Source organism: Lagenorhynchus albirostris, chromosome 7, assembly GCF_949774975.1.
Source record: "Lagenorhynchus albirostris chromosome 7, mLagAlb1.1, whole genome shotgun sequence".
Taxonomy (NCBI): domain Eukaryota; kingdom Metazoa; phylum Chordata; class Mammalia; order Artiodactyla; family Delphinidae; genus Lagenorhynchus; species Lagenorhynchus albirostris.
Genome location: NC_083101.1, coordinates 86233581 through 86259804, shown reverse-complemented (window position 1 = coordinate 86259804; position 26224 = coordinate 86233581). Strand labels below are relative to the sequence as shown.

Sequence of the window (26224 nt, the reverse complement as noted above, 5' to 3'; positions counted from 1 at the left end):
GATGGGACTTCGCTGGTGGCACAGTTGTTAAGAATCCACCTGCCAATGCAGGGGACACGGGTTCAAGCCCTGGTCCAGGAAGATCCCACATGCCATGGAGCAGCTAAGCCCGTGCACCACAACTGCTGAGCTGCGTTCTAGAGCCCGTGAGCCACAACTACTGAGCCTCCATGCCACAACTACTAAAGCCCGTGCGCCTAGAGTCTTGTTCTGCAGCAAGAGAAGCCACTGCAGTGGGAAGCCCGCGCACCACAAGAGTAGCCCCCACTCACCGCAACTAGAGAAAGCCTGTGCACAGCAACAAAGACCCAATGCAGCCAAAAATAAATTAATTAATTAATAAATAAACAAGTAAGCAAATATGTCAGACTGGATGAAAAACCAAGACCCACTATATGTTGTTTTCAAGAGACCAGTTCTAATTATAAAGACACAGATAGGTTAAAAGGAAGGAAAGGGATACGTAATGTAAACAATAAGCACAAGAAAGCTGGTATCACTCTACTAGCAGCAGATGCATTAGGTTTCAAGATAAGGAGTATGACCAGACAAAAAGAGGTACATTTTATAATTATGCAATAGTTCATCAGGAGAAATGCCAATTACAAATAGATATATGCCTAATAACAGAGTTCTGAAATACACGAAGCAAAAACTGACAGAAGTAAAAAGAGAAATAGACAAATCCACAGTCACACATAAAACACTTGGAAGTAAATTTTTAAAAAGGTCTATCAGTTTTCCTGGAACTTCCCTGGTGGCACAGTGGTTAAGAATCCGCCTGCCAATGCAGGGGACATGGGTTCGATCCCTGGTCCGGGAAGATCCCACATGCCATGGAGCAACTAAGCCCGTGCGCCACAACTACTGAGCCTGTGCTCTAGAGCCCACAAGCCACAACTGCTGAGTCCGTGTGCCACAACTACTGAAGCCTGCACACCTAGAGCCCGTGCTCTGCAACAAGAGAAGCCACCGCAATGAGAAGCCCGCGCACCGAAACAAAGAGTAGCCCCCACTCACCGCAACTAGAGAAAGCCCGCACACAGCAATGAAGACCCAGTGCAGCCAAAAATAAGTAAATAAATAAATTTATTTTAAAAAAAAAGGTGTATAAGACCTCTACTTGGAAAACTATAAAACATTGGTGAGACAAACTAAAGAAAACTTAAACATATAAAGAGAGAAACTATATTTATGAATTGTTGAGATGCCTCGTTCAATGTAATCCTAGTTAAAATCCCAACATGGTTTTCAAAACAGAAACTGACAGGCTGATTCTAAAACTTATATGAAAATGCAGAGGACCTACAGTAGCTAGAACAATTTTGAATAAACAAACAAAAAAAAATTCAGACTCCCATATTCTTATGGGAAGCAGAGGGGCAATGGTCCATCTTCTGTAACTGCTTCAAGGCTGAGTAGGGGCCTGTCAGGAAGTAAAAATCTCTGGATGCCTGATCTAGGGGCCCCAGGGGTAGGACAGCTCCTTGTTTTAAGTTGGTATGTGCTGGAATCCTCGCATAGCCATCATCTTGATGTGGAACTGTTGTAACGGTTTCCATAGCCTTTCCATGAATCTCCTTGATGATGAAGCACTTTTTGTAACAGCATCAGAGTACAAAAATATCTGTAAATGACAAAAGACTTAAAAGGCATGGTTAAACATCTGATTATATTTAATTTAACATACGAAATAATCCTCATTAAATATTTCTCTTTGAGATACCTCAGGGGCCCTCTAAGGTATCCCAAAGTTAGCTGGAAATCAAAAGAACTTTAATTAAAATTTGATATTTTAGGAAGTTTGTCAAAAAGTTTTAAAACACTTGGTCAAATAAGATCATAGGTCACTGTGAGACAATACTTATTCCTTAACCAAAGTGACAATAAAAGATTTCAAACGCAAAAAAAAAAAAAAAAAATCAGAGGATTCAAACTACCTGATTTCAAGACTTTAAGCTATAGTAATCAAGACCAAGACAGTGAGGTATTGGCAAAAGGATAGATCAGTGGAACAGAATAGTGTCTAGAAATAGATCCATACATATATTAATATGTAGTCAACTGATTTTTGACAGAGATGCCAGGAAAATCAATGGGGAAAGGAAAGTTTTCAACAAACAGCACTGAAACAAGTGGATATCCAGGTAGGAGAAAATGAACCTCTACCTCACAAACACAAAAATTAATTTGAGATGGATCATAGACTTCAAAATAAATGCTAAAGCCATAAAGCTCCTAGAAGAAAATGAAAAGAATAGCATTTTGACATTGGGATAATCTGAGATTTCTTAGAAGGAATGCAGAAAAGCACTAGCAATATGAGAAAAATGGATAAATTAGACTTTATCAGAATTTAAAACTTCTGGTGTTTGTAGACATCCTTAAGAAAATGAAAAAGCAATCCACCAGCAGGTAAAAAATATTCTCAATACATATATCTGACAGGGGACTTATATCCAGAATATATAAAGATCTCTTACAACTCAAGAACATAAGAAACAACTCAGTTTTAAAAATGGACAAAAGACTTGAATACACACTACAAAAAATATGTATAAGTTGGCAGTAAACACATCAGGAAAATGAATAGTAAAGTCATAATAAGGTAATATTTCACACCCACTAATATTGCTAAAATTAATAAGATTGACAATACCAAAAGTTGACAAGTATGTGGAGCAACTGAAATTGTCATAAATTGTGATGGGAGTGTGAAGTGGTACAACCACTTTGAAAAATTACATGGCAGTTTCTTAGAAAGTTAAACAAGCATCTACTCTGTGACCCAGTAATTCCATTCCTATGGTATTTACCCAAGAGAAATGATAGCACATATCCACAAAAAGACATAAATGTGAATGTTAACTGCAGCTTTATTCATAACAGCCCCAAACTGGAAACAACCCAAGTGCCCATCAATGGGAGAATAAATAAACAGATTATAGTATATTCATACAATGACTACTTCAGAGCAATTTTTTTAAAAATGAACTCCGCATACACAATAGCATGGATGAGTTGCAAAAGAACATGTTGAGCCAAAGAAGCCAGACACACAAAAATACATCCTCTTATGATTCTATTTGTGTGAAATTCAAGAAAATACAAAACTACTCTCTCTCTCTTGTTGAAATAAAATATTGGTTGCCGGGATGGGGTGGAGGGATTGACTATAACAGCCACAAGGGAACTTTCTGGGGTGATTGAAATGTTCTGTGTCTTGGGCTTCCCTGGTGGCGCAGTGGTTGAGAGTCCGCCTGCCGATGCAGGGGACACGGGTTCGTGCCCCGGTCCAGGAAGATCCCACATGCCGCGGAGCAGCTGGGCCCGTGAGCCGTAGCCGCTGAGCCTGCGTGTCCAGAGCCTGTGCTCTGCAACGGGAGAGGTCACAACAGTGAGAGGCCCACATACCGCAAAAAAATAAAAATAAATAAATGTTCTGTGTCTTGACTGGAGTGATGGTCACATTGGATTTACACATTTACCGAAAGTCATTAAATTGTACACTTAAAGCCCTTGTACTTCACTGCTTATAGATTTTACCTCAACTTTTTACAAAAGTACTTCAAAACTTCTGTGCCTTCTGAGGGCATAGATAGGATAGCGCTTTGGCCCTCAAAGCATTGTGAGCACCATTGTTGTTTTATGCTTTTTTGATTATAAAAAAACCATCTCACAACTGCCTTGGAAACTCTCACTTAAATAGAAGATTTATGTATATAATTGAGTTCATGTGAGGTGAAGAACTGATATAAAGACATCAAGAGTATAACTTTATTTTTCTTAAGTCCTAGAAGGTGACTTTAAAAAGGTTTCATTTTTTTGGAACATATTTACAAGATTATTAGGAGATTTTTTTTTTTTTTTTTTTTTTTGATAAGCATGCAAGGAAACATTCTGACCACATAAAGTAGAGGGTCTTTTTGGGGCAGAGGATGCAAGATTTTGTATTTTCTTAATACCCTTTCCAAAGCTAATGTTCAAATGGTTTTGAATTTTTGATTCTATTGTAGCTGAAGTTTGCATTCAAGACCTACTTTCCTTATGCTTCTCCGTCTCTTGTCATGGTGCTACTCCAACACCCGAAAGGTATGTGAAGGTTGATTCTGCCCATATTAAAATAACTTCTGGGAATACACTGATTAAATTATAACTGTTTCCTCCCAGTTCCTTATCTGTAAAGGGAATTGGTCATTGCTTACATCCTTTAAGCTCTCAGGGTCTCACATTCTGTGGATTTTGATGTGAGAATTTGCTTGACTTCCCAGTTACAATCATTTACCAAAAGAAAGAAAAAAGAACAAAATGGCCTCTAGTTGGGTTTTGATAGTCTGTTCTGGATAACACAAGGCCTCTGCTCGTGCCAGCCAGATCTACCTGGATGCCAGGAACAGGCTAATAAGACTTGGCTGATTTGGAATAAAACAGTATGTTTATTTGTATTTCATTCTTTCTACTCTGTGCCCCCTGTTGCAAAAGAAAAGATAAAATGATGAATGAAACCAAGGAAGTTTAGTGGAAATTTCTCCTAACCACGCCAAGGGAAGCCTTTTGAAAGAGTTCAGTAAGTGTATTAGACCACAGCCCTCTCTGATTTCATTTGCTGGCCTTCCAGAGGCCATATCCAGTTGGGGAAGTGATGATTCTGCCCTGATTCCACTGATGTTGATCTGTTAACATGCCTGTGAGCTCCTGTTTAGGAAACATTTCAGAAATAGAGAATATAGACATCCTTCCCATCTAAAGCCTGAAATCTGAAGCAGAGGCAACACTGACACAAGACAGACTCTGTGCTGTAGAAAAAGGCATTCATCTGACCATGGAAGGAAAGAGGAGAGAAAAGAGTAAAAGAATCCGTAATATTTCCTTTTTATGCCGTTTTTTTCCCTGGCTTTTTCCTGAGACTTGAGTAAGTAAATTCATTTGAGGAAAGTATGATTCGAGGTTTCAGAGCATTTTACAAAATCAAAGTTCCTCTTCCTTGTTCTAAAAGATTAGGTTCTCACCTAGAGTGACCCATTTGATGCTGTCCTCTGAGATGCTAGAGGTGGAGGTGGTGACAGGCCTGGTGGGATCTCTAGTCAGCTGTTTTGTGGAACTTAACCTGTGGGGACACAATGGGAAAACTTTAATAACAAGACAGAAAAGTCAGTAATTCACTTTCCAGGGCCACGTCTCACAGCCTAAATCAGATGAGCAAAGCCTAAGGTCAGCCTGTGTGAGCAGCTGAATGAGCTCCAGAAAAAGTATTGGGGTTGTTATTTTTTAATTTGGAAATCTATAAACAAAAGACTACCTCTGCTAGTTCCTAGAACAGTTTTCTGCATGTTACATTTGGAAAAATAATGTTACATTCACAAATTGAAGTGTTTTTTAACAGTAGAATCTTCTATTCATCAGAAATTGATCTTATGCCCACTGTAAAGTCTTGTAGGCATTAAAGATGGGTCACTTATGAGCCCTGACTATCCAGGAGCTACAAGTAAAGAAGACATAAAATACATATCTAAACAACTAATAAAAAGAAGAAAACAAAAGTGCCTTCAAAGCCTGCAAATCAGGAGTTATGGGAGTTCAGAAGAGGGAGAGAGATGATTTATGATTCTTTAACATTTGTGGGGTAGTAGTGGTTATTGTATCACTTACATTATCTTTCTCGTGTATTTAATTATAGAACCTATCACTGCATGGAAATGTGGTAGCCTTTTTCAGATGTTGTTTAGAACTACAGATACATACATGGTCAGAAGTGTTTAAGACCATGGGAAAATTGTGAAACCAGAAAAACTAACTAAAGAAAAGACATTTGTCTGTATGATACCCATGTATTTTTTTCTGACCTTTGTTTTTTTTAAAAAAAACTATACACCTGGGCTTCTCTGGTGGCGAAATGGTTGAGAGTCCGCCTGCCGATGTAGGGGACACGGGTTCGTGCCCCAGTCCGGGAAGATCCCACATGCCGTGGAGCGGCTGGGCCCGTGAGCCATGGCCGCTGGGCCTGCGCGTCCGGAGCCTGTGCTCCGCAACGGGAGCGGCCACAACAGTGAGAGGCCCGCATACCGCAAAAAAAAAAACAAAACTATACACCTGAAATCTTATTCTAAATTCATCACAATCGTAGAAAAACAGTTGGGCAGCCCATTCCTAATTCCTTGTTGATTCTTTTATTATAATCTCCATGTATGTTGAAATCACAGATTACTAGTGATATGGAGGAGGGGGTAGGTGAGTAGAAAAGAAAAAACCCTGGGGCATCTTCCACATAGCCTTTGTAAACCCTACGGTGGGCTGCCTGTGCAGTCTCTCTGTCCACTCCCATGTACCCAAGTAAAAGAGCCTTTGAGTTTAGCTCTGTGTAACACTGACAGGTCTTTCTTCCCAGGCCAGGGACATAGATTCTGGATGGGATCAGCATGAGAGCGGTGGTACGGATTCTGTGGACCAGGAAAATTAAGGCCTTTCCTCCAAATGGCCTCTTCTGGTCTTAGCTGTCGATGATTCCTAGTAGGTTTGACTTCTCTTCAGCTCCTCTCTGACGGCTCTCTCCACCCACAGATATCCCACAGGGACTTTGGCACCAGGCACTGAAACATATCTCTGAAATGCTCAAAGAAGTAGTTGAAGACCAAACTCATGGGTAAGCAAACACTGATGACTCGTAGGTCTGTTTCACACGCATTTGCTCTGGATCCTTATCTTCCCTTGAGCAGGCCTGACAGGGGAAGGCATTACAAGCATACCTCAGAGATATTGCAGGCTTCGTTCCAGACCACAGCAATAAAGTGAGTCACACGACTTATTTGGTTTCCCAGTGCTTATAGAAGTTATGTTTACACTATCCTGCAGTCTATTTAGTGTTCAATAGCACTATGTCTAAAAAAAACAATGCACATACCTTAATTTAAAAATACTTTATTACTAAAAATTGCTAACCATTGTCCGAGCCTTCAGTGAGTCATAATCATTTTGCTGGTAGAGGATCTTGCCTCAACGTTGATGCTGCTGACTGATCATGGTGGCGGTTGCTATGTATGGGGTGGCTTTGGAAGTTTCTTAAAATAAGACAATATGAAGTTTATCACATCAGTTGACTCTTCCTTTCACAAACGATTTCTCTGTAGCATGCAATGCTGTTTGATAGCATTTTACCCACAGCAGAACTACTTTCAAAATTGGAGTCATTCCTTTCAAACCCTGTCACTGCTTTATCAACTAAGTTTATGTAATACTCTAAACCCTGTGTTGTCACTTCAACAGTCTCACGGCAGCTTCACCAGGAGTAGGTTTCGTCTCAAGAAACTACTTTCTTTGTTCATCCATAAGAAGCAACTCCTCGTCCATTAAAATTTTATCATGAGATTGCAGCAATTCAGTCACATCTTCAGGCTCCACTTCTAACTCTAGTTCTCTTGCTGTTTCTGCCGCATCTGCAGTTACTTCCTCCACTGAAGTCTTGAACCCCTCAAAGTCGTCCATGAGGATTGCAATCAACTTCTTCCAAACTCCTGTTAATGTTGATATTTTGACCTCTTCCCATGAGTCACAAATGTGCTTAATGGCATCTAGAATGGTGAATCCTTTCCAGAAGATTTTCAGTTTACTTTGCCCAGATCCCTCAGAGGAATGTATTTCTTAAATAGTAAGAGTTGAAAGTCGAAATGACTCTTTGATTCATGGGCTGCAGAATGGCTGTTGTGTTAGCAGGCATGAAAACAACATTAATCTCACTGTACATCTCCATCAGAGCTCTTGGGTGAACAGGTGCATTGTCAATGAGCAGCAATATTTTGAAAGGAATTTTTTTTTCTGAGCAGTAGATCTCAGCGGTGGGCATAAAATATTCAGTAAAACATATTGTAAACAGATGTGCTGTCATCCAGCCTTTGTTGTTCTATTAATAGAGCACAGGCACAGTAGATGTTTTAAAGGGCCCTAAGATTTTCAGAATGGTAAATAAGAATTGACTTCAACCTAAAGTCACCAACTACATTTGTCCCTAACAAGAGAGTTGGTCTGTCCTTTGAAGCTTTGAAGCCAGGCATTGACTTCTCCTCTCCAGCTATGAAAGTCCTAGATGCCATCTTCTTCCAATATAAAGCTATTTCGTCTACATTGAAAATCTGTTGTTTAATGTAGCCACCTTCATTAATTATCTTGCTAGATCTTCCAGATAACTTGCTGCAGCTTCTACACCAGCACTTGCTGCTTCACCTTTCACTTTTACATATGGAGATGGTTTCTTTCCTTAAACCTCATGAGCCAACCTGTGCTAGCTTCAGACTTTTCTTCTGTAGCTTCCTTACCTCTCTCAGCCCTCACAGAATTGAAGAGAGTTAGGGCCTTGATCTGGATTAGGCTTTGGCTTAAGAGAATGTTGTGGCTTATTTGATCTTCTATCCAGACCACTACAACTTTCTTCATATCAGCAATGACTGTTTTGCTTTCTTATCATTCATGTGTTCACTGTAGTAGCACTTTTAATTCCCTTCAAGAATATTTCCTTTGCATTCACACCTTGGCTAATTGTTTGGCGCAAGAAGCTTAGCTTTCAGCGCATCTCAGCTTTAGACATGCCTTCCTCACCAAGCTTTATAATTTCTAGCTTCTGATTTAAAGTAAGAGACGTGCCACTCTTCCTTTCACTTGAACAGTTAGAGGCCATTGTAGGGTTACTAACTGGCCTAATTTCAATATTGTTGTGTCTCCTACGGAGGCCCAAGGAGAAGGAGAGAAAACAGACAATTGGTAGGGCAGTCAGAACACACACATTTATCGATTAAGTTCATCATCGTATATTGGCACAGTTCATGGCACCCCAGAACAATTACAATAGTAACAAGGAACGTCACTGATCACAGATCACCATGACAAATATAATGGAAAAGTTTGAAATATTGTGAGGATCACCAAATTGTACACAGACAGGAAGCGAGCAAATGCTGTTGGAAAAATGAAGCCAATAGACTTGCTCGACGCAGGGTTGCCACGACCTTCAGTCTGTGAAAAAACACAATTACCTGTGAAGTGCAGTAGAATGAGGTATGGCTGTATTGGTCTGTTTCCATCCCCAAACAGGTAAGCACACTGCTGAGTAAGAAGTGGAGGAAGCACTTTGAGCAGCTCAGAATAAATGGGCTGCATGTGTAAATACCTGGCATAGCAACTGTTCTGAGTAATGGCTAGTGTTAGGCTTTGAAATGTACAAGCATAACAATAAAAATAATAGACCTTAGGAAAAAAGCAGTGCTCACATGCTGCAACCCCTGGCCTGCAGAAGGAGAAGGGCACCTCTCTGGGCCCTTCTCTACCTCTCTAGGGAAGGAAATTCTAAACTTCTCTTGCACAGTAGGATGAAATGTTTCTTTTCCTCCTCCTTGTAATAAATATTTGTCTAAAATTAGAAAATCCATTCTAACATAAAGTAATTTCTAACATTATTATATTAGGTACCCTCTTCTATGTGTTATTTCCCTAGAAGCATTCACATTTAGGCTTTGCTAAGTTCTTTGTAACATAGTACCCTTCGACTTCCTCTTAACTTCTTTGCTTTTAGAGTATACATATCTTATTCATTGTCTATACTAGCCTACTGATACTGTCTTTATTTGTTGCCACTTTTCCTTCTTGAAATTCTCTACAATCTCATTACTGAGCCATCACATATTATGGCTGGTGCTCTTCTGTTCATCATCACTGATGCAGGTTTGGGTGCCAGTTACTCACTTACACAGCCTCCCTCCCCGCCCCCGCCCCCAAACTCTTACCAGCAGAGGAGACAGACAGAACTGTCAGCCAAGTGGGGATCAGAGGATTGGCCATATTAATGACCTGCCATACCCTGGCAGCCCCATACACACCCCTTCTGGCTGTCTCTGTTGAAGAGCAGGGCCTAGACCCCAAACCTCTTAGGGCTCCTGCCTAACCCAGATCTGCCTCAACTAGGCTTCAGGGCCACCCGCGGGGAGGGCTCTGTGAGCAGCCTTAGGCACCTTCTCAGCCAGCCCCATGGGACTGCATTGCACACTCGGCTGCTAGAGGAAGAGAGGCAGAATGACCAGGCCTTGAGCCGTGATCCAGGAGGGATGCCCATGTGGGGGCAGCGAGCATGGGGGAGCCCTTGCTCAGCTCACTCGTCCGTGAGGCCTGCAGGAAGGAGACCCTGTGGAGCTGGTTCCTTGCTTCTGAGACATAACCCAGCCCACTGCTCATGTGGCCCCTGGAGCATCAGCTCTCCCTGTTGTGGGGACAAGGGAGTAAGACTGGTGCTCCTCCTTCTTCCTTTTCTGTCATTGTTTTGCAAGTTAGATTTCAGAACATTTAATCACTTGTTTTCGGGGAGGACTTGAACAGGAGGAGAGCAGTGACTAGGAGAGGTGGGAACGGCGCTGGCTTGGGGATTCCACGGGCCAAGCAGGGGACCACGCACCCAGATCCAGCAAAGACGGAGCGCTGCAGAGGGGCTCAGAGCTTTCCTGTTCTAGGAGCTTCCCCAGTTCAGAAGGAAAGTTCTGCTCTATGCTAATCTCAGGCCAGTCCTGCTCCATTTCTCCCAGGGGAGATGTTAAACTGCTAGGACTGTCACTATGCAAAATTAGTGGGTCCTTACCTTAAGCAGAGTCTACCCTTTATTGCAACTCCCGGTTCCCTGTGTGACGAAAGGATAGCTTCACAAAAGCCTTAACTCTTCAGCGTTGATGTATACGTGATGCCAGGAAAGAGTATAATATACAGCTCATTAAAAATTCATAATTGCCAAAATACTGACCAGAATCTTCTGTCTTGTGAGAAAAGGAATAGCACGTGTTTCGGCCTGTGTCCCTTCTCTGGTCTCCGTCTGGACCCCAGGGAGCCCCCTCGTTTCTTGCTTGGGGCTACCTGGGCGGCTGCCTGGTGGCTGAGGGGCCCCACTCTCCACAGCAGCCCGGCTGTGCAGGCCACGCAGAAGGCAGAGCCATGGGCCTGCAGGTTCTCATCTTGCGTCGTTCTTGATGATCATGGGCCAAAACCTTCCTTTCTCGAAGGCCTGTTTGCACTCAGTGTCCCTGCATGACCTTGATTTAAAGATTTAAATGTCTGAGGTCCTCAGGGCACATGAGGTTTTGAGAGGCATGCCATTGAAAGTCCTGTGACAGGTTCAGGGCGGCATTGTGAGCTCTTTTTCTGAGGCTAACTCGTATTCCTTGCAAGTTGTACTTCAGTGGATAAGAACAATTGAAGCCAACCATTCACAAACACAAGTTGCTTTAAGAACCTAAAGGAAAAAGCAATCAAGTTGCCCGGCTGCCATGTGTTCTGGTTCTGTTCCAGGTCCTACGGAGGCCCCTTTGAGAGCTGGTTTTTGTTCGTTCACTTTGGAGGATGGGCTGACATGGCGGCTGAGCAGTTACTGACGTCGGAGGCTGAGGCTGAAGCTCCAGAGGCCCTGCTGTGGCTCCTGGCTTTCAGCTGCGGTCCGGGAGCTGGGCATCAGCAGAGAGCACAGACCATGGTGGGTGGCCAGGCCTATGGTGTGCGGCCTCAGGATCAGTCTCTCAGGGGCTGGAAGGGGCCCTGCAGTGGGTGTGGCTTTCACTGACCCCCAGGCACCTCAGCAGGTACATGCAGACATCCGCCTGGATGAGTGAGTGGGAGCTGGGCCTGGGGTCGAGGTGTTTTCCTGCCCTCAGGAGTGGACTGGAGGCCAGGCGCTGCCTGCTGTCCTGGGAGGCACCCAGGAGATGAGGTGCAGCCCTTCCATCCCTGGGTCATCTTATCTCTTCTTTGTCACTGCCACTCTGTCATGCTTCACGGGCGTGCCTGGCCCTGGGGCCGCTCCCTCCAGGGGATGCCATGCAGGGTCTGACCCCTCTTCTGAGGAGCATCGTCCTCTTTCTGATCAGTGGCCTGGCACTGTCTGCTTCCGTCTTGACTTAACTCCTTTCTTGGATCAGTCAATAGATCCTCACAGAACCGGCTTTGTTTAGAACTCTTAGAAAAGTAATCACATGATATTAACCACTTAGTTTCTGAAAAAGGACTTGGTCATTTCCTAAATAACAGAGCAGCAAAGTACAGGAGTGGCTAGCTGTCTGTGGCAGAGACAGTTGTTATTTTGTGTGGAATATAATATTAACAGGAGCAATGTTTTGATTAAAGGCATTTGCACCTTCCTTACAAACATTTATTTGCTGGTTTTTAAAAGTTCAACTGCCAGCGCTTTTTGCTGATTTTAATAATTAAAGGGAGCAGGTTTCTTTATGTAGAGAGCAGTGCTCCTATTTGCTTGATGTTTTCTGTTTGAACAAAACAGAGACTAGTTCAGATATGGCTGTATATTTTACTTGTTTAAAAGCATGTTATATGGCAGGAGAAAGAAAAGAGTTGGAATTTTAAAAAGTTGAAATTTGGTGATGATTTTGGATCAAAAATAGAACATTTTTTTTTAGAAATTAACATGTATCTCAGAATTGCTATCTGATTAAAAAGAGAGCCTATTTTTCCCTTTTAAAATATCACATTAAACTAATTGAAGAGAATCCTAATTTTTCAGTATCTTAATTTTAATAATTTAAATGTATGAAGCACTAATGATTTCTGAAGCCTTTTTATATACTTTATATTTGATTCTGTATAAGCTAACTTGGTAGGTTATATGTTAAATTCCAAATCTATCATAGAAGCTGACAGATTACTTTTGAAGTGTAGAGAAATAAATTGTCCAATAAGGTTTATTTTCTAGAGAGTTCTGCATTGGCCTATCTTTCTACTAGTTAAGTTGGTCCTTTTTTTTTTTTTTTTTTTTAAATAAAACTTATGCCTAGTTCTTCTTACTCAGGGGGTGCTTTGCAGCCTGGATAAAAACAGATTAGCTCACTCAGTAGTTTAGTGCCAGTACGTGTGTTTCCTTCCTCTTCCTTCTCGGTGCTCAACCTGAGGCACCAGTTTGTGTGGCATCCCGGGGAGCAAATGGGGCCCAGTTTTCCTAGTTTAACTAGTAGTGCATACTTCTCGCTCTCCTGACCTTTGATGGTCTGTTGGATGACTTGACAAACTGTGAACTGTCTTTGAAAGCATGATTATTGTAAGATTTGACTGAGCTTGACAATATCTGTGCCTTTGCCTTGAAAGGCATAATTAAATCACGGTACCGGACCGTACGCAGCAGCGTTCTGTGACTGGAACCGTCACCTCTGCTGGGCATCCTTGAGGTGCAGGATTGGGAGGGGGTGGGGCAAAGAGCAGCCGTTCCTGCCTGAGACGCATACAGCCGGCTCAGAGACCGCTCCACTCTGCAAACCATGTTCTCTGCCAGCCAGTGTTCATCTCCTTTTGCTGACTTTGAATTAAATCATGATAAAAAACAACTATGTTTGTATACTCTTAAGAATTAGGTGAGGGTTCACACTCTTTAACCCTGTCATTCTACTTCTAGGAATTATCCTAAGGAAGTAGTTAGAGAGCCACAGAAAGATTTATGTACGAGATCGTTGCAGCATTGCTTGTAACTGCAATAACTGAAAATGGCCTGTATTTCAACAGTAAGGATATCGGCTAAATAAATTGTGGTGTATTACAACCACAGAATAGCATTCTACCATGAAAAATCATGTTATCAAAGCAAATGTGCTATCGATAATGGTAAATTGCTTAGAGTGAACTGTGAAAACTAGAATACCTCATGTATAGTGAGTGCTGTGTTCACAATGCATAGAAAAAAGATGATAAGGATGTAAACCTCACTTTCAACGAGTCTCTTTGGATAGTGGAGTTATAGTCACTTTGATTCTTTTTCTTTTTACTTTTTCAAATGTTTTACAGTGAGCATATATAAAGTTTCATAATGCAGGATAAAAATTAATACTTAGAAAAGAAAGCTTATATTTTTCTCTTGAAAAGATTTTTAGAAAGCATTAAAGTTTTGGGCATGTGAGGAAGGTATTTGAAGGGAAAGACGGCCTGGAGTGAAAGAGAAGGGAAGAAGACAAACCTCAGGGAATATTGGACGAGAGGAGAAAATCAAATGCCAGTCAGGAAGAAAATGGATATGGAGGCATTGCTTCCTAAGCCCTGACATTTTTGCAGACCTGCCTAGACGCAGGACAGCCGTGGGCCCCCGTAGACGCTGTCAGACGAGGGCAGGGTGGTCCCGGGCAAGAGAAGAGGGGGTGAGGGGCACCGCCCTCCTGCATGGAAGGGCCCTGGGGTGCAGTTTCTCACGGTCTTGCCTTGTGATTGGAGTCGCTCACACAGCACTGCTAGTGTACTGGAGCTTATGACAGATTTCATTGAATGAAGCCCTAACTTCCAGGGAAAAAAACGACTCACACAAAATCCATAAAATCGGTCATGGGAATTTTCAGAGTAGGCCTAAATATTCTTCTGAAAATGAGGGAACATAGCTCTTCATGAGTTCCATGTGGCATTTTGGATCTACAGCTTTCAGTTTTTACGGTTTTCCAAGTCACAACTTGATGTACCATTCTTAGAGCAAACAGAAATCTCAGCATGAAATAAATATTTTTTATGCAAAAACAACCCACAGACCTATAACAGCCACTATTACTATGTGGATTCCACAGACTTGTGACCTCTGCTTGAGCTTTCAACATGTATGAACAGTGTCCCAGTGTCTAAACCAAACCAGTGTGGTACGTGTGTGTGTGTGTGTGTGTGTGTGTGTGCGTGTGTGTGCATGCACGCGCCTCCTCCCCGCCGAAGGTGGCAAAAAGGCCAACCTCCTTCTTATCAGCACGTTGGCTCAGAGGAGGTCCGAGCACTGGGCTTTAATTGACCTGTGGCTGTGATAGTGAACAAGTCTTCAAGGAGCCTTTTGTTCTTTTTCCCACAATATAAAAATCTGACTACATTCTGCTGAGGACTTTTCTCCATTTCCTTTCATACAAAAAAAAGGTCGATTCCTGGCATGATGCCCTGGCTGCTTAGTGAGCAGGACGAAAGAAAGTCAAGAAATTTCCATTACGCGCATTTGGGTTTGTGTGGAGCAGTGTGTAAACTCTGACATGGTCCGCCCCACCTGCCCTCCTTCGGGCGCCAGTCCTCTCCCGTTTCTGGGGGTTGCTTCAAAGAACTGAGTCATCCTACAACCTGCGTGTCCCGACTCTTCCCTAATCTCTTCCCTTTGAAATTGTACTTCCCAGGTGGAGGTGAAGGCCGTGCTCAGCCGCCTCATGAAGCTGCTCAGGAGTCCCACCCTCTCGGCCAGGGACCTGCAGGCGGCAGCTGGAGAGGGCGGGGAGGGAGCTCCCAGACCGCCTGCCTGTCAGCAGCTGATCAGGCGCCTCCTCCTGAACTTCCTGCTCTGGGCTCCCGGAGGCCACGCGATTGCCCGGGAAGTCATCACGCTCGTAAGTCTCCCCTTTCCTGGCACCCTGGTTCTCATTCTCATCCCAGGGAAAAGGTGGGTTATCACCCAAGGACCCAGCCTTTGAAGAGTGTGGGTACCAAGATGCTGTCCAAACGTGGCTGGACAGGCCGGGAGGGGACAGCTGGGCCAGACCCAGAGCCTGCCCTATGCGACACCGGCGTGGCACAGGAGAGGGAAGGGAGGCTCAGACAAGGGAGCGCACTTCTCCCAGGTCACACAGCTCACTGCCAGGGCCCACGGTGAAAGCTCACCTCCTGTCTCCCCAGGCTGTCGTCTTTCAGTTACAGTCCATGACTCTTCCTCCTCGTGAAGAGAAACAAGCCTTCAGTGAGAATATGGTCACTGCAGTGGCTCAAAGAATTTCATGTGTTAATTTTTTAAAAAGTTTGCTAATTACAAAGAGCTCCTTCTGGAAGCCCAGCTGACCTGAGGGGTTCTTTACGGTCCAAGTCAAACGTGGCACCGCTTATGGCATGGGACTCAGCAACGATTACTTGAATAATGACACTAAAAGCACAGGCAACAAAAGAAAAAATACATTGGATTTCATCAAAATAAAAAGCTTTGCAAATCAAAGGACACTATCTAGAAGGTGAAAAGACAAATCTTGAAATGGGAGAAAAATTTTGAATTTATACTTGGAAATATTTGGAAATCACATATCTGACAGGGGTTTAATGTTTAGTGTTTAGACTATAAAAGGAATTTGTACAGCTCAACAACAGTAAAACAACCCAGTTCAAAAACTGGCAGTGAATTTAGACATCTCTCCAAAGAAGATGTACAAATGGCCAATAAGCATATGAATAAAATGTTCGACATCATTAGCTCTTAGGGAAATGCAATCAAAACCACAATGAGGTACCGCTCCATACCCACTAGGACATACACTATAAACCAAGCCAAACAAAATGGAAAACAAGACAGAAAGTCGAATAGAGGTTATTAGGGGCTGGGGAGTGGTGCAGAGTTCCTGTTTGGGATAATGAAAAAGTTTTGGAAATGGACAGCAGTGGTGGTTGTACAGCATTGTGAATGTACTTGATGCCACTGAATTGTACATATAAAAATGATTAAAATAGCAAATTTTATGTTATGAGCTCATCTCAAAAAAAAAAAACAAAAAAACCCAAAAAACCACAATGTGCTGGTTCTTGGAGTTAGGTTTTTTTCTGTTTTTGTTTTTACTTTTTATTGTCATATAAGGTATATACAGAAAGGTATATAGCTTGATGAATTTTTGCAAACCAAAAACACCCATGCAGCCAGCAAGCAAATCAAGACAGGAATGTTCCCAGTACCCAGAGACCCCCCTCTCGCTCCCCTCCAGGGCAGGCTCTGTTTGAATGTGAACGTGAAGAAAGCCCCAGTGACCAGTGGGACTGCCAAGAACCCCAGTAACCAGTGCCCACAAGGTTCTCCTTGCTCCTAGGAGAACAACGTGTGCGGGGTGGGCAGACCACGCAGCCAGCCTGTCAGTCCGCCCTCTCGGGCTCAGACAGAAGACCTCCCAGAGCCTGGGTGTGGCCGAGAGCAGAGGAGGACTTGCTTGTCACCTGCTGGGTGCCATCTCCTCAGGGCCCGCCCCAGCACAATGATCTATCATGTGCTTTTATAAAGTGCACATCTCACCTCCAAATCCATTTGAGGTGGGGAACTACACAGGTGAGAGTTAAATAATGTCCTCATATCTGTAGAACTTGGTATCAACCAACTTTTTCTCTGGCCAAGTGTAAATTATAGTAGTCACTTTTCGGCCACTACCTCAGCCAGGTGATCAAGGTCAGCATCAGCAGGGATAAGTCACGTTGATACGAAGCGATGAACATGCACTTTACTTCTGTGGCCTTCCTACCCCAAACTGACAAAAACCCCAGTTGAAGGACATTTGACAAAAATACCTGACCAGTCCTCCTTAAGACTGTCAAGGTCATCAAAAACAGGAAAGTCTGAGAAACTGTCACAGCCAAGAAGAGCCTAAGGAGGGATGATGACTAAATGTAATGTGGTGTCTTGGATGGAATCCTGGAACAGAAGAAGGACATTAGGGAAAAACTGAGGAAAAGTCTGACCTAAAGATAAGGTTAATAAAACATATTAATATCGGTTCATTAATTCTGACACATGTACTATACTAATGTAAGATGTTAACAGGAAAACTGAGTGTAGGGGATATGGGATTTCTCAGTATTTTCTTTTGGGTCAAACTATAAATCTAAAACTGTTCTAAAACTGGAAGTTATTTTAAAAGTCAAAGGCAGACACTTCTGAATCATGCAGGTGCCGGTGGCATTTTTGTTGCCTGACCTCGGACTTCCTGCCCAGGCCCTGGACACCTATGGGAGGGGCCTCAGCCCGTGGAGCCTGCTCAGACCCGGCCGCCCCTCCTCCCTGAGCCTGCACCCTCCTGCTCCTCTAGTGTCCTGTCACCCTGGGAGTGGAGAGCAGGCCAAGGAGATCACGGCCGGCCCAGCACGTAGGGTGTGAGAGAACGTAACCCAGAGACAGCTCCTCAGAGACACGCAGGTCTCTGCTTCTGTATTGCAGTCACATTTCCCTCCATTCTGGGGAGACAGTCCAGGTTCACAATGGACCGCCCTCAGGTCTCACCCACAGACTGGCTGCTGGGTCGTGTCACCAAGCTCAGGGTTGCCGCCGATGCTGGAGCCCCGTCGCCACGGAACAGCTCACCTGCAGCCACGCATCAGCACTGCTGGTCCACACCTGAGCCTGGGGCAACCCGGCGCCTGCATTCACGTTCAGAAGTCAGCTCAGCTGCAAAAAAGATTAACTAAAGGATGAAGCTCGGCGTTTTCTCTCCCCGCACCGGCTCCTTAGGAGGTGGGTGCTGGCCTCCCGGGCACCTTGGAGCCCGTCACAGCTGAGAGCGCCTCCTGGGCGCTGTCCTTGCAGACGTTCGGTAACTGTTTCAACTAACAAACGTGCCGGCCTTCCTAACTCGAAGCTCTCCTGCAGCCGCCACACGATCGGCTGAAGGCAGCCCGGCAGGAGCAGCTACAGCAGGACAGGTGGAAGGGGTCCACCCAGCGCCAGCCCCTCGTGGGCTCCTTGGTGCCGCCCTCTGTGGGCAGCCTGGGAAGAGCCCCGGGCCGGGTCTGCTTGGCCAGGAGCAGGTGGACGGCCTTTCTCTTTGAGGGGCTTTGGCATCACCACCCTCAGGACCCTAGCCCTGGCCTGGCTTTGATGTGAACTCAGAGAGGTGGGAGCAGGGCCAGCTTCTGGGCCCGGGTCCTGGTCTTGGCCCTCTTGTCTTGCCCTCAGCTCTGGAGAGCCGTGCTTGCTATAGGCTGTGCGTCTGAGCCCTGTCTCTTTGCGGCCTTCGATCCTCCTCTGAGCTGCCCCTTGTGCCATCGGCTCACCTTCCTCCTTCCTCCTCTCCTGGCCTCACACCCCAGCCTCGGCCACAGCACGCTCCCCCACTTCCTCAGGCTCCCGCACGGGCCCCAGGGCTCAGCTTCTGAGTCTCCACTGAATCCCTTCATCGGAACCCCCGCCCTTCCCACCCCTTGTTCTGCTTCTCTGCCCTGTTCCTGCTTTACCAGCTCCGCTCTCTCCTCCTTGAGCCTCGATGAGGAGGATGAGGCGCTAGCAGCCTGGCTGGTGCCCGGATTCCTGCTGCCCCTCGTCCTGCCCTGAGTTCACGTTTCTCTCTCCCTCTCCTCCTGTCTTCTGTTGCTGGACCGTAGCAGTAACAGCCAGAAGTTAGCCAGAATCTGAAATATAGAGTTCAGTTCTATAATTGTTGAGCTCAAGATGAATTTGACCTCCACAAGGATGCCCTCAGCTGAGCCCTGCAGGACGCGGCTTCCCCTCCCTCAGTGGCAGTGAGGCGGGGTGTGTACGTGACCGGAGACAAAGTGGAACATGGGCATCGAGGTGGCTTGTAGAGAGGGCCGGTGACGGCACCGCTGCCCCGCGTCCGGCTCCGAGGAGCCCCCACGGTCCCTGGGCACTGGCGCGGGAGGCAGTCTTCCCCCACTCGGGTCTGAGGTACTAAACTAACTCTTCTAAGGCGTCCCAGGGAAGCTCATGTTGTTTCATCCGTAAAGTCACCTACAGCATCTGTGACTTCTGAGGAAAACCAAGAGAGGATTCTGTGGACAGCAAGAGCCGCGGCGAACCCCACCCGGCTGGCAGCCTGCCCCCCGCCCCCAGCAGAGCCCTCTCAGCTTGGGCCACTGCCAGTAGCTGGCCAGGGGGCCCAGGGCTTCCCCCGCTGCCACTCACTTAGTATCCGTGCTGCAGTGAGAGTCTGCCTTGACTCATGGCCAGGGGTGGCCTGGGATTAAAGGCTGTCCTGGGCCCTAGGAGAGTCCCGGCTGGACCAGGGCGGCTGGTCACCCTACCAGAAGGGCCCAGTGTGGACACAGAGGAGGAGCTGACCTTGGGCTACTCAGGCTACTTAAATATTTGATTCACACGTGAAAAACGAACACGTGGTGCTCACTTTGGCAGCACATAGACTAAAATTGGAAGGACACAGAGACGATTCGCATGGCCCCTGTGCAAGGATGACATGCAAATTCCTGAAGCGTTCCATATTTAAAAGATAAAAGAAATGAATATGTGGACTGCTCTCAAAAACAGAGGTTCTCAATATGCTTGTGTCTAAAAAAAAAATCACAGTAAATTCTCCACGTAGATAAATCGTTAGATTCTTATCCTCCCTTTATGGGTACCAACAGCTAAGGCTGTATGTAGCAGAACTGACAGTTCCTGTGTTTCCTGCTTCCCTTAAGAATCAAGTGTTAAAACCTTGGGTGCCTATTAACAAACAAGTGGGCCTGCCGCCAGCCCAAGAATGCCATTTATAAAGCTGTTTGTGTAAGAACAGGTGGCACTCTCTTTTCAGCATTTTCCAGTTCTCATAGTAGTGCGAGCCTTTTGCAGGAAGTCAAGCCACAGCATGCTCATTGGCCTCTGCTCCCCACGGCAAATAACCCCAAAGCTTGTGATGGGTGTCCAAGAAACAGCATTTGTCTGTAGCCGTTGTGGGTCTGAGAGGGCCAGCATTAGGAAATGGCTCTGCTCACTAGATGGCCCACCTCTGAGAACACATTCGCTTTGCTAATCACCTTGAAGACAAAACAAGAGCCCTTTGGAGCTGATAGGAATGCAGATGCTTTTGGGGGACAGGATGGTTACAGTTGGTCCACTGGAGGAAGAGATGAATCTGTCTGGAAAGTGTTTTAATTTGCCTTCTCTTCTGTCCTCATTGCAGATGGCTCAGACTGATGCAATAATGCACGAGATTATTGGCTTTCTGGACCAGACCTTGTACAGATGGGACCATCTTTGTGTGGAAGCCCCTAGGTCGAGAAAACTGGCCAGAGAGCTCCTTGCAGAGCTGCGTGGGCAAGCCTAGCCCAGGCAAGTTAACCAGGGAGGCTACGCCATGAAATGGTGGGGCCGCTTCTTATGGCCTCTGTTTGTCGCATGCATTCCCTCCTTGAGTTGCAAGAATGAGCCATAAACGTCTTGGCAAGATCTGGCAGTACATATTTTACAAAATGAGAAGTCAGGTGCTTTAGCCTGAATTCAGTGAGATTTACTCACCAATGACGGGGTTATGCTTCAGCATTCCCTGTGCCTGTTCAGCCCGGATGTCGATTAGAGAGTCACTCAAGAAAAGGCTTGGATGGGAGAACAGATGTTTATTTCCTTCCCCGCCCCCCCATATCAAACCAAGATGCACAACTATTATTTGGATGTTTCAAACTCTTTGGACCAAGAAATTGGTCATGAACCACTGATCAATTTAGAAGGTAACTTAGCTGTTTTCCATAGATCTCTTTTTTAAGAAGTCCTATAATTGTTACTGGTATTTCGTCTTATCCACCGGGATACTCTCTTGCTCCCCTAAGACGTTCTTCATCCAGGATAGTCAGGATCCCTCAAGTTTCCCTCCCGTGCCCCCTGAGCAGAGCCCACCCAAGCCCAGTAGCAAGTAGTGGTGATGGGGTAGCAACACTGCTTAGCAATGAAATAAAGCCAGCTTTGGGGCTTTTTGCTTTATACTGGCTAAGCACTGGCTGTTACCAAAAGAGCTCATATTAACTCAAAGGTGGCTGACGGGAGGGTACAGGATGTGTTCTAGAAACATTGGACGAGATTATGCGTCAGTTCTCTATTCACTGAAATGGGAACTGGAAACGTCTAATAAAGAATTGGGGGCTTCCCTGGTGACACAGTGGTTAAGAATCCGCCTGCCGGGCTTCCCTGGTGGCACAGTGGTTGAGAGTCCGCCTGCCGATACAGGGGACATGGGTTCGTGCCCTGGTCCGGGAAGATCCCACGTGCCGCAGAGCTGCTGGGCCTGTGAGCCATGGCCGTTGAGCCTGCGTGTCCGGAGCCTGTGCTCCGCAACGGGAGAGGCCACAACAGTGAGAGGCCCGCGTACCGCAAAAAAAAAAAAAAAAAAAAAAAAAAGAATCTGCCTGCCAATGCAGGGGAAACGGGTTCGAGACCTGGGCCAGGAAGATCCCACATGCCGCAGAGCAGCTAAGTGGGTGCGCCACAACTACTAAGCCTGCGAGCCACAGCTACTGAGCCCGCACACCTAGAGCCCATGCTCCGCAACGAGAAGCCCGCGCACTGCAACGAAGGGTAGCCCCCGCTTACCGCAACTAGAGAAAGCCTGCGTGCAGCAAAGAAGACCCAACGCAGCCAAAAATAAATAAGTAAATTTATTTAAAAAAAAAAAGAATTGGCAACGCCAACATTAATATTTATTTTACATTAGTTGAAGATATTTTTTTCCTTTCAGGTTTATTCTTTTGCTCTTTTGTGTATGATCTGTTTTTGTCGAGTGAGTCCAGACTTTTCTCACTTGGATTTCTGCATCAGTCATCTCTGAATTTCCCTCATTCTTGGCTCCTGTTTGAGGTATAAGTAGAGTTTTGATGTATTAGAGGTTGAGCTTTTAGGGGAGTTACTTGTTTTGGTATACGGATCCACCTGAAGATCTGGAAAATTCCAAGACCTTCTGACCTGAGCCTTTCTTTAGAGAAATGTTACAGTATGAAAGGTATACTGGTAAAATACTTTTATCACTAGTGCCAGCATCATATGCTTCCCTTGGTGTTGAGGGCGCCTCTCCTATGTTGGCTTTTGCCAGGGAAGCTGTGACCAACCTCTGTGGACATGAAGAAAAGGTCTTAGTTTGGTGGCAGTGAGTAACCCCTAAACCAAGCGGCCACTGGGAACCAGACCTCCCTGTGGGGAGTGCGCTTCCACGTGGACATCCATTCACACTGTATTTCACAGCAAACAATAAAAACAAGACGGTTATCTCAGATTGTTTAAGCTGCATTTCTGGAAGATCCCTTCCTGTCCTGACCTTACCTCAGTCTGTTTGTAGTATTTCCCAATTCCTTTACAAAGCCTCTAACGTTCTCCTAAGCCTTGGACTTGGGTCAAAGAGGACAGAGCCCAAAACTACAGGGAAAAAAGGCATTAATGACCACCCAGTAGTACAGAGGTTATGTTATTCATCAGGACTTCATGATGTTTGCAGAATTTGTTAGCTTTTTCAGATTTGTAATTTGTTTTATAGTTTGTCATTCTAAATAAAAAGCCACATGGCACCTAATTTTGTATTTGTTAAGTATTATCTTTCTCAGAGAAAGCTTCCCTCTACTCCCCAATCATGGAAGCTTCAGGTCTCACAAAACCTAGATAGGTCTGCCCCTGGAAAAGACCAACTGTGGTTTATCTCTAGGCCTGGGAACCTTGCCACCAGATGTCTGAAAACTGCCAAGGAGAGTGACTGTAGGGCCGGCAGTCAGCAGGAGCTGCTAAAACCAAATGAAGTGCGTCACACATAAATACCCTTTTTTCCCTTTAAGCCAGACTTAAATACTACCACTGAGTGTAAGCTGAATTGACCTACACATTGCTTCCCCCCCATTTCTCAAGAGGGAATGCATCTGACAAAGCACAGCCCACCCTCTTGCTCGTTCTGCTGTTTCAGACTCATGGCCCTGGCGCTCCGGCCTCCCCGGGCTCCCCTGGGTGTCAGGAAGGAGGGACTCGGCCCGTGGCTCCACTCACCTTGAAGCGCGCGTCCCGTGGCTCCCACAGGACCCTGGCCACTCCCGGTTTTACTGCAAGCAGCCTGCGCGGGTTTTCTGGACGATCACTCTGCTTCCTGACACCGGGCGCTGAGGGCCTCTTATCTTGTCCAGGAGGCATCTGAGACAGCAGAGGGCACCTGGGGACAAGCCCCTGTCCGGGCGTTCCTGGGCTCCGGCTTCTTCATTTGGCCCCGTTCTCGGCCCTGTTGTTGCTGGGACAAGGGTACTAGACAAAAATGGGAGCTCTTCCAGAGGCCAGCAGAAAGCTACACTTTCCATCGAAGTGGAGGAGTCAAGGACAGGGACTGGAAGGGATACCTGGAGAGGATGCGGACCTGGGCAGTGGGCAGAAATGCGAGGAAAACCTAAACTGAGCCTGTCCCTGTGTTACCCAAAGGGGCCTGGTGTTTGCACAGTGAGAACCACCGTGAGGAATGTTCTTCCTTATTCGACAAGGAATCCAAATGGTGCTCTCCAAGGAGGACGAGAGTGAACTTGACTGTGTTGCTGTCCTTGCCTTCCTCTTCCTCTGCCAGCCCATCACCACGTCACCCACAGCCAGCACTGCTGGTGATGGCATCCTTCCTCTGCCTGACACTGGGTGTGACATGGATTTCGTCAAACAATCCTAAGTTATTAATCATCACCAAACCATCTCACTCTTAAAGAACCAAAATTAAGGCAAAATAAATGTGTCTTAAAGCCTTCTTGTAAAATTCAAGTCCACAGTTTATTTATAGCATGGGTCCAAATCATCTCTCTCATATATAGACGGACAGTAATAAAGGAAGTTGATAATGTAGGACCTTCCCTTTTTCCCCAGTACTGACATAACTGTGATATAGCTCATTGTACTTGGTGTTTTGGGTAGGAAACTTGCATGCTTGGATACCGAAAGTTTCACACTTCTTAGCTTTTCTGTAGAAGTAGAAAGTCTCATAAGTCAATGTTGAAAATCTCGACTTCTGGTGTTTCTCACCATATGATGAATCCATGTGAATCAGTCAGGATTCTCGGTTGCAAGCAACAGAAACAGACACGATGTTGAAAGCAAAAGGGAAGCAATCCAAAGGGTATTTAAAAGCCCACAGAATTGTCAGGCAGACGAGGCTTAGCTCTAGCCAGCCAGCAGCAGTGCCCAAAACCCAGCTTCAGAGTGGCCTGGTGAGGAAATTGCTGCTGCTGCTGTCACTGAATTCTGCAACCCTTGTAGCTCGTCCTGCAAGGTCTGCAACCTTCAGTGGCGAGACAGGCCCCTGCACCCCGCTCTTTGAACGGCTGGCCACAGTCCCGGCTGCTGCATCTGACTAGAGAAGCCCAGGTCCCCCACCCGCACTTAGGCTGTAAGGGGAGCTGGGAAAGCAAGTGTGGAGCTGGTTTCGCTTCTGTGATGGTACTGGACACCGCCAACTGCATCTCCCACAGACAGGAAGGGGCCAGAGCCTGGGCGGCGGAAGAGAATTAAAAACGTCCACAACACTACATATTGTCTACTCTTCTCGAGCACTGCAGAAGGATGAGTGCCCGATACTCTACTCAGTAAGAAAAGGAAGACGAGGGCCCTTAGCAGAAAGCCAGGGTGCAGGCATTTGAGGCTAGGCTTCTCCAGTGTGGCGCTACTACCCTGGGGACCAGGTAAGTCTCTGTGGCGGCGGCTTGGTCCCACCCTCTCTGAGCTAGGTGCCAGCCTAGGAGCGACGATCGAAACTTTGTCCAGACATTGCCAAGTTGAGAACCACTGCTCTCTAACTGGTGGTTCTTTCCTTCTGGAAAGATATCCTGAATAGAAACAGTAACTGTCTTAGAGATATAAATTAGACTTAACAGAATCCTAATAGGAGAACTAGGTGATCTGACTCCAAAATTCATATGGAAAAATAAACGTTCAAGAACAGCCAGGAAAATCCTGAAAGTGAAGTGTGATGGAGTATAATGAAGAGTACGCACAAATTCTAAAGCTCGACTCATTAGGACAAGGGCCCTCCTTGGGGCTCCAGCCAACCATTCTCAGGCCTCCTGCACCAGCCTGGGCAGTACCTGACCCACTGGGTCTCCATCCTCCCTGACAGCTTCCTCTGGCTGGTGGAACATTCCAGGGCTTCCCCTCAGCCTGAGGGGGCTGGGCCCTGCTCAACCCCTGACCTCGGCCTGGCGGGTGCGCCCGGGCCACCACCATGTGTACCCTCACTCTGCTGGGCTTTCCACGAGCCACCTCTGTGCAGAGGGGCCACACCCTCCCCGGACTGCAGACCTGAATACCTACGGCCCAGTGGCTGTTTCCACTGGGAGGTCAGGTGACCATGTCAAACTAACAGGTCCAAAGCTGATGCCACCAACCCCCTGACCCCAAACCACAGTCTTCCCAAGTCAGTCGATGGCCGTCCCGTCTTTCCAGGGACTCAGGCCCAATTCTGTAGTTATTTTCCACTCCTCTCTCACCCCCACGTCTGAGTCACTAGGACGTCGCTGGATCGGACCGTTCCTTGCCCTCCTCGCAGACACCAGCATCTGCCTGCTCTCCCCGCCGCCGCCCTGGCCCCTCTGCAGCATCTCAGCGATCCCTTGCTGGTTCCATCATGCCACACCCCTGATCAGAGCACGACAAAAACTCCCGTCTTCATTCAGTAAAACTCAACACTCTTAAAATGGCTTTCAAGGCCCTACACAGTATGGGCCCCCTTTTACTCTCTGACTTCACCACCTAATATTCTCTGTGACCCCTTCACACACCCACCTGTTCCAGCCACGGGGCCCAGGGCCT

At 46.0% G+C, this 26224-nt stretch overlaps 1 protein-coding gene, 1 long non-coding RNA gene and 1 other non-coding gene across 4 annotated transcripts in view; 2 read left to right on the top strand and 1 right to left on the bottom strand.

The window, feature by feature from the left end:
• The window catches only part of FANCC (FA complementation group C), a 175865-nt gene extending 152890 nt beyond the window's left edge, over positions 1 to 22975 (top strand). The window contains exons 10-14 of one of the 2 annotated variants that reach the window (XM_060155374.1): positions 4017 to 4092; positions 6559 to 6640; positions 11311 to 11491; positions 15141 to 15347; positions 20610 to 22975. In XM_060155374.1, the coding sequence (XP_060011357.1) occupies positions 4017 to 4092; positions 6559 to 6640; positions 11311 to 11491; positions 15141 to 15347; positions 20610 to 20753 (690 nt within the window). In that variant the 3' untranslated portion in view covers positions 20754 to 22975. Of the gene's footprint in view, positions 1 to 4016; positions 4093 to 6558; positions 6641 to 11310; positions 11492 to 15140; positions 15348 to 17692; positions 17855 to 20609 lie in introns of those variants that run through there. The other variant, XM_060155375.1, reaches the window with a different exon arrangement.
• On the bottom strand, positions 1096 to 15841 carry LOC132523774 (uncharacterized). The gene is made up of 3 exons (XR_009541647.1): positions 15619 to 15841; positions 5010 to 5107; positions 1096 to 1627 (listed from the first exon to the last, which is right to left on the bottom strand). It is a non-coding gene; the product is annotated as an uncharacterized LOC132523774 (long non-coding RNA).
• LOC132523999 (U6 spliceosomal RNA) lies at positions 19828 to 19934 on the top strand. The gene has a single exon (XR_009541764.1). It is a non-coding gene; the product is annotated as a U6 spliceosomal RNA (small nuclear RNA).
• Positions 22976 to 26224: the final 3249 nt, after the last annotated feature.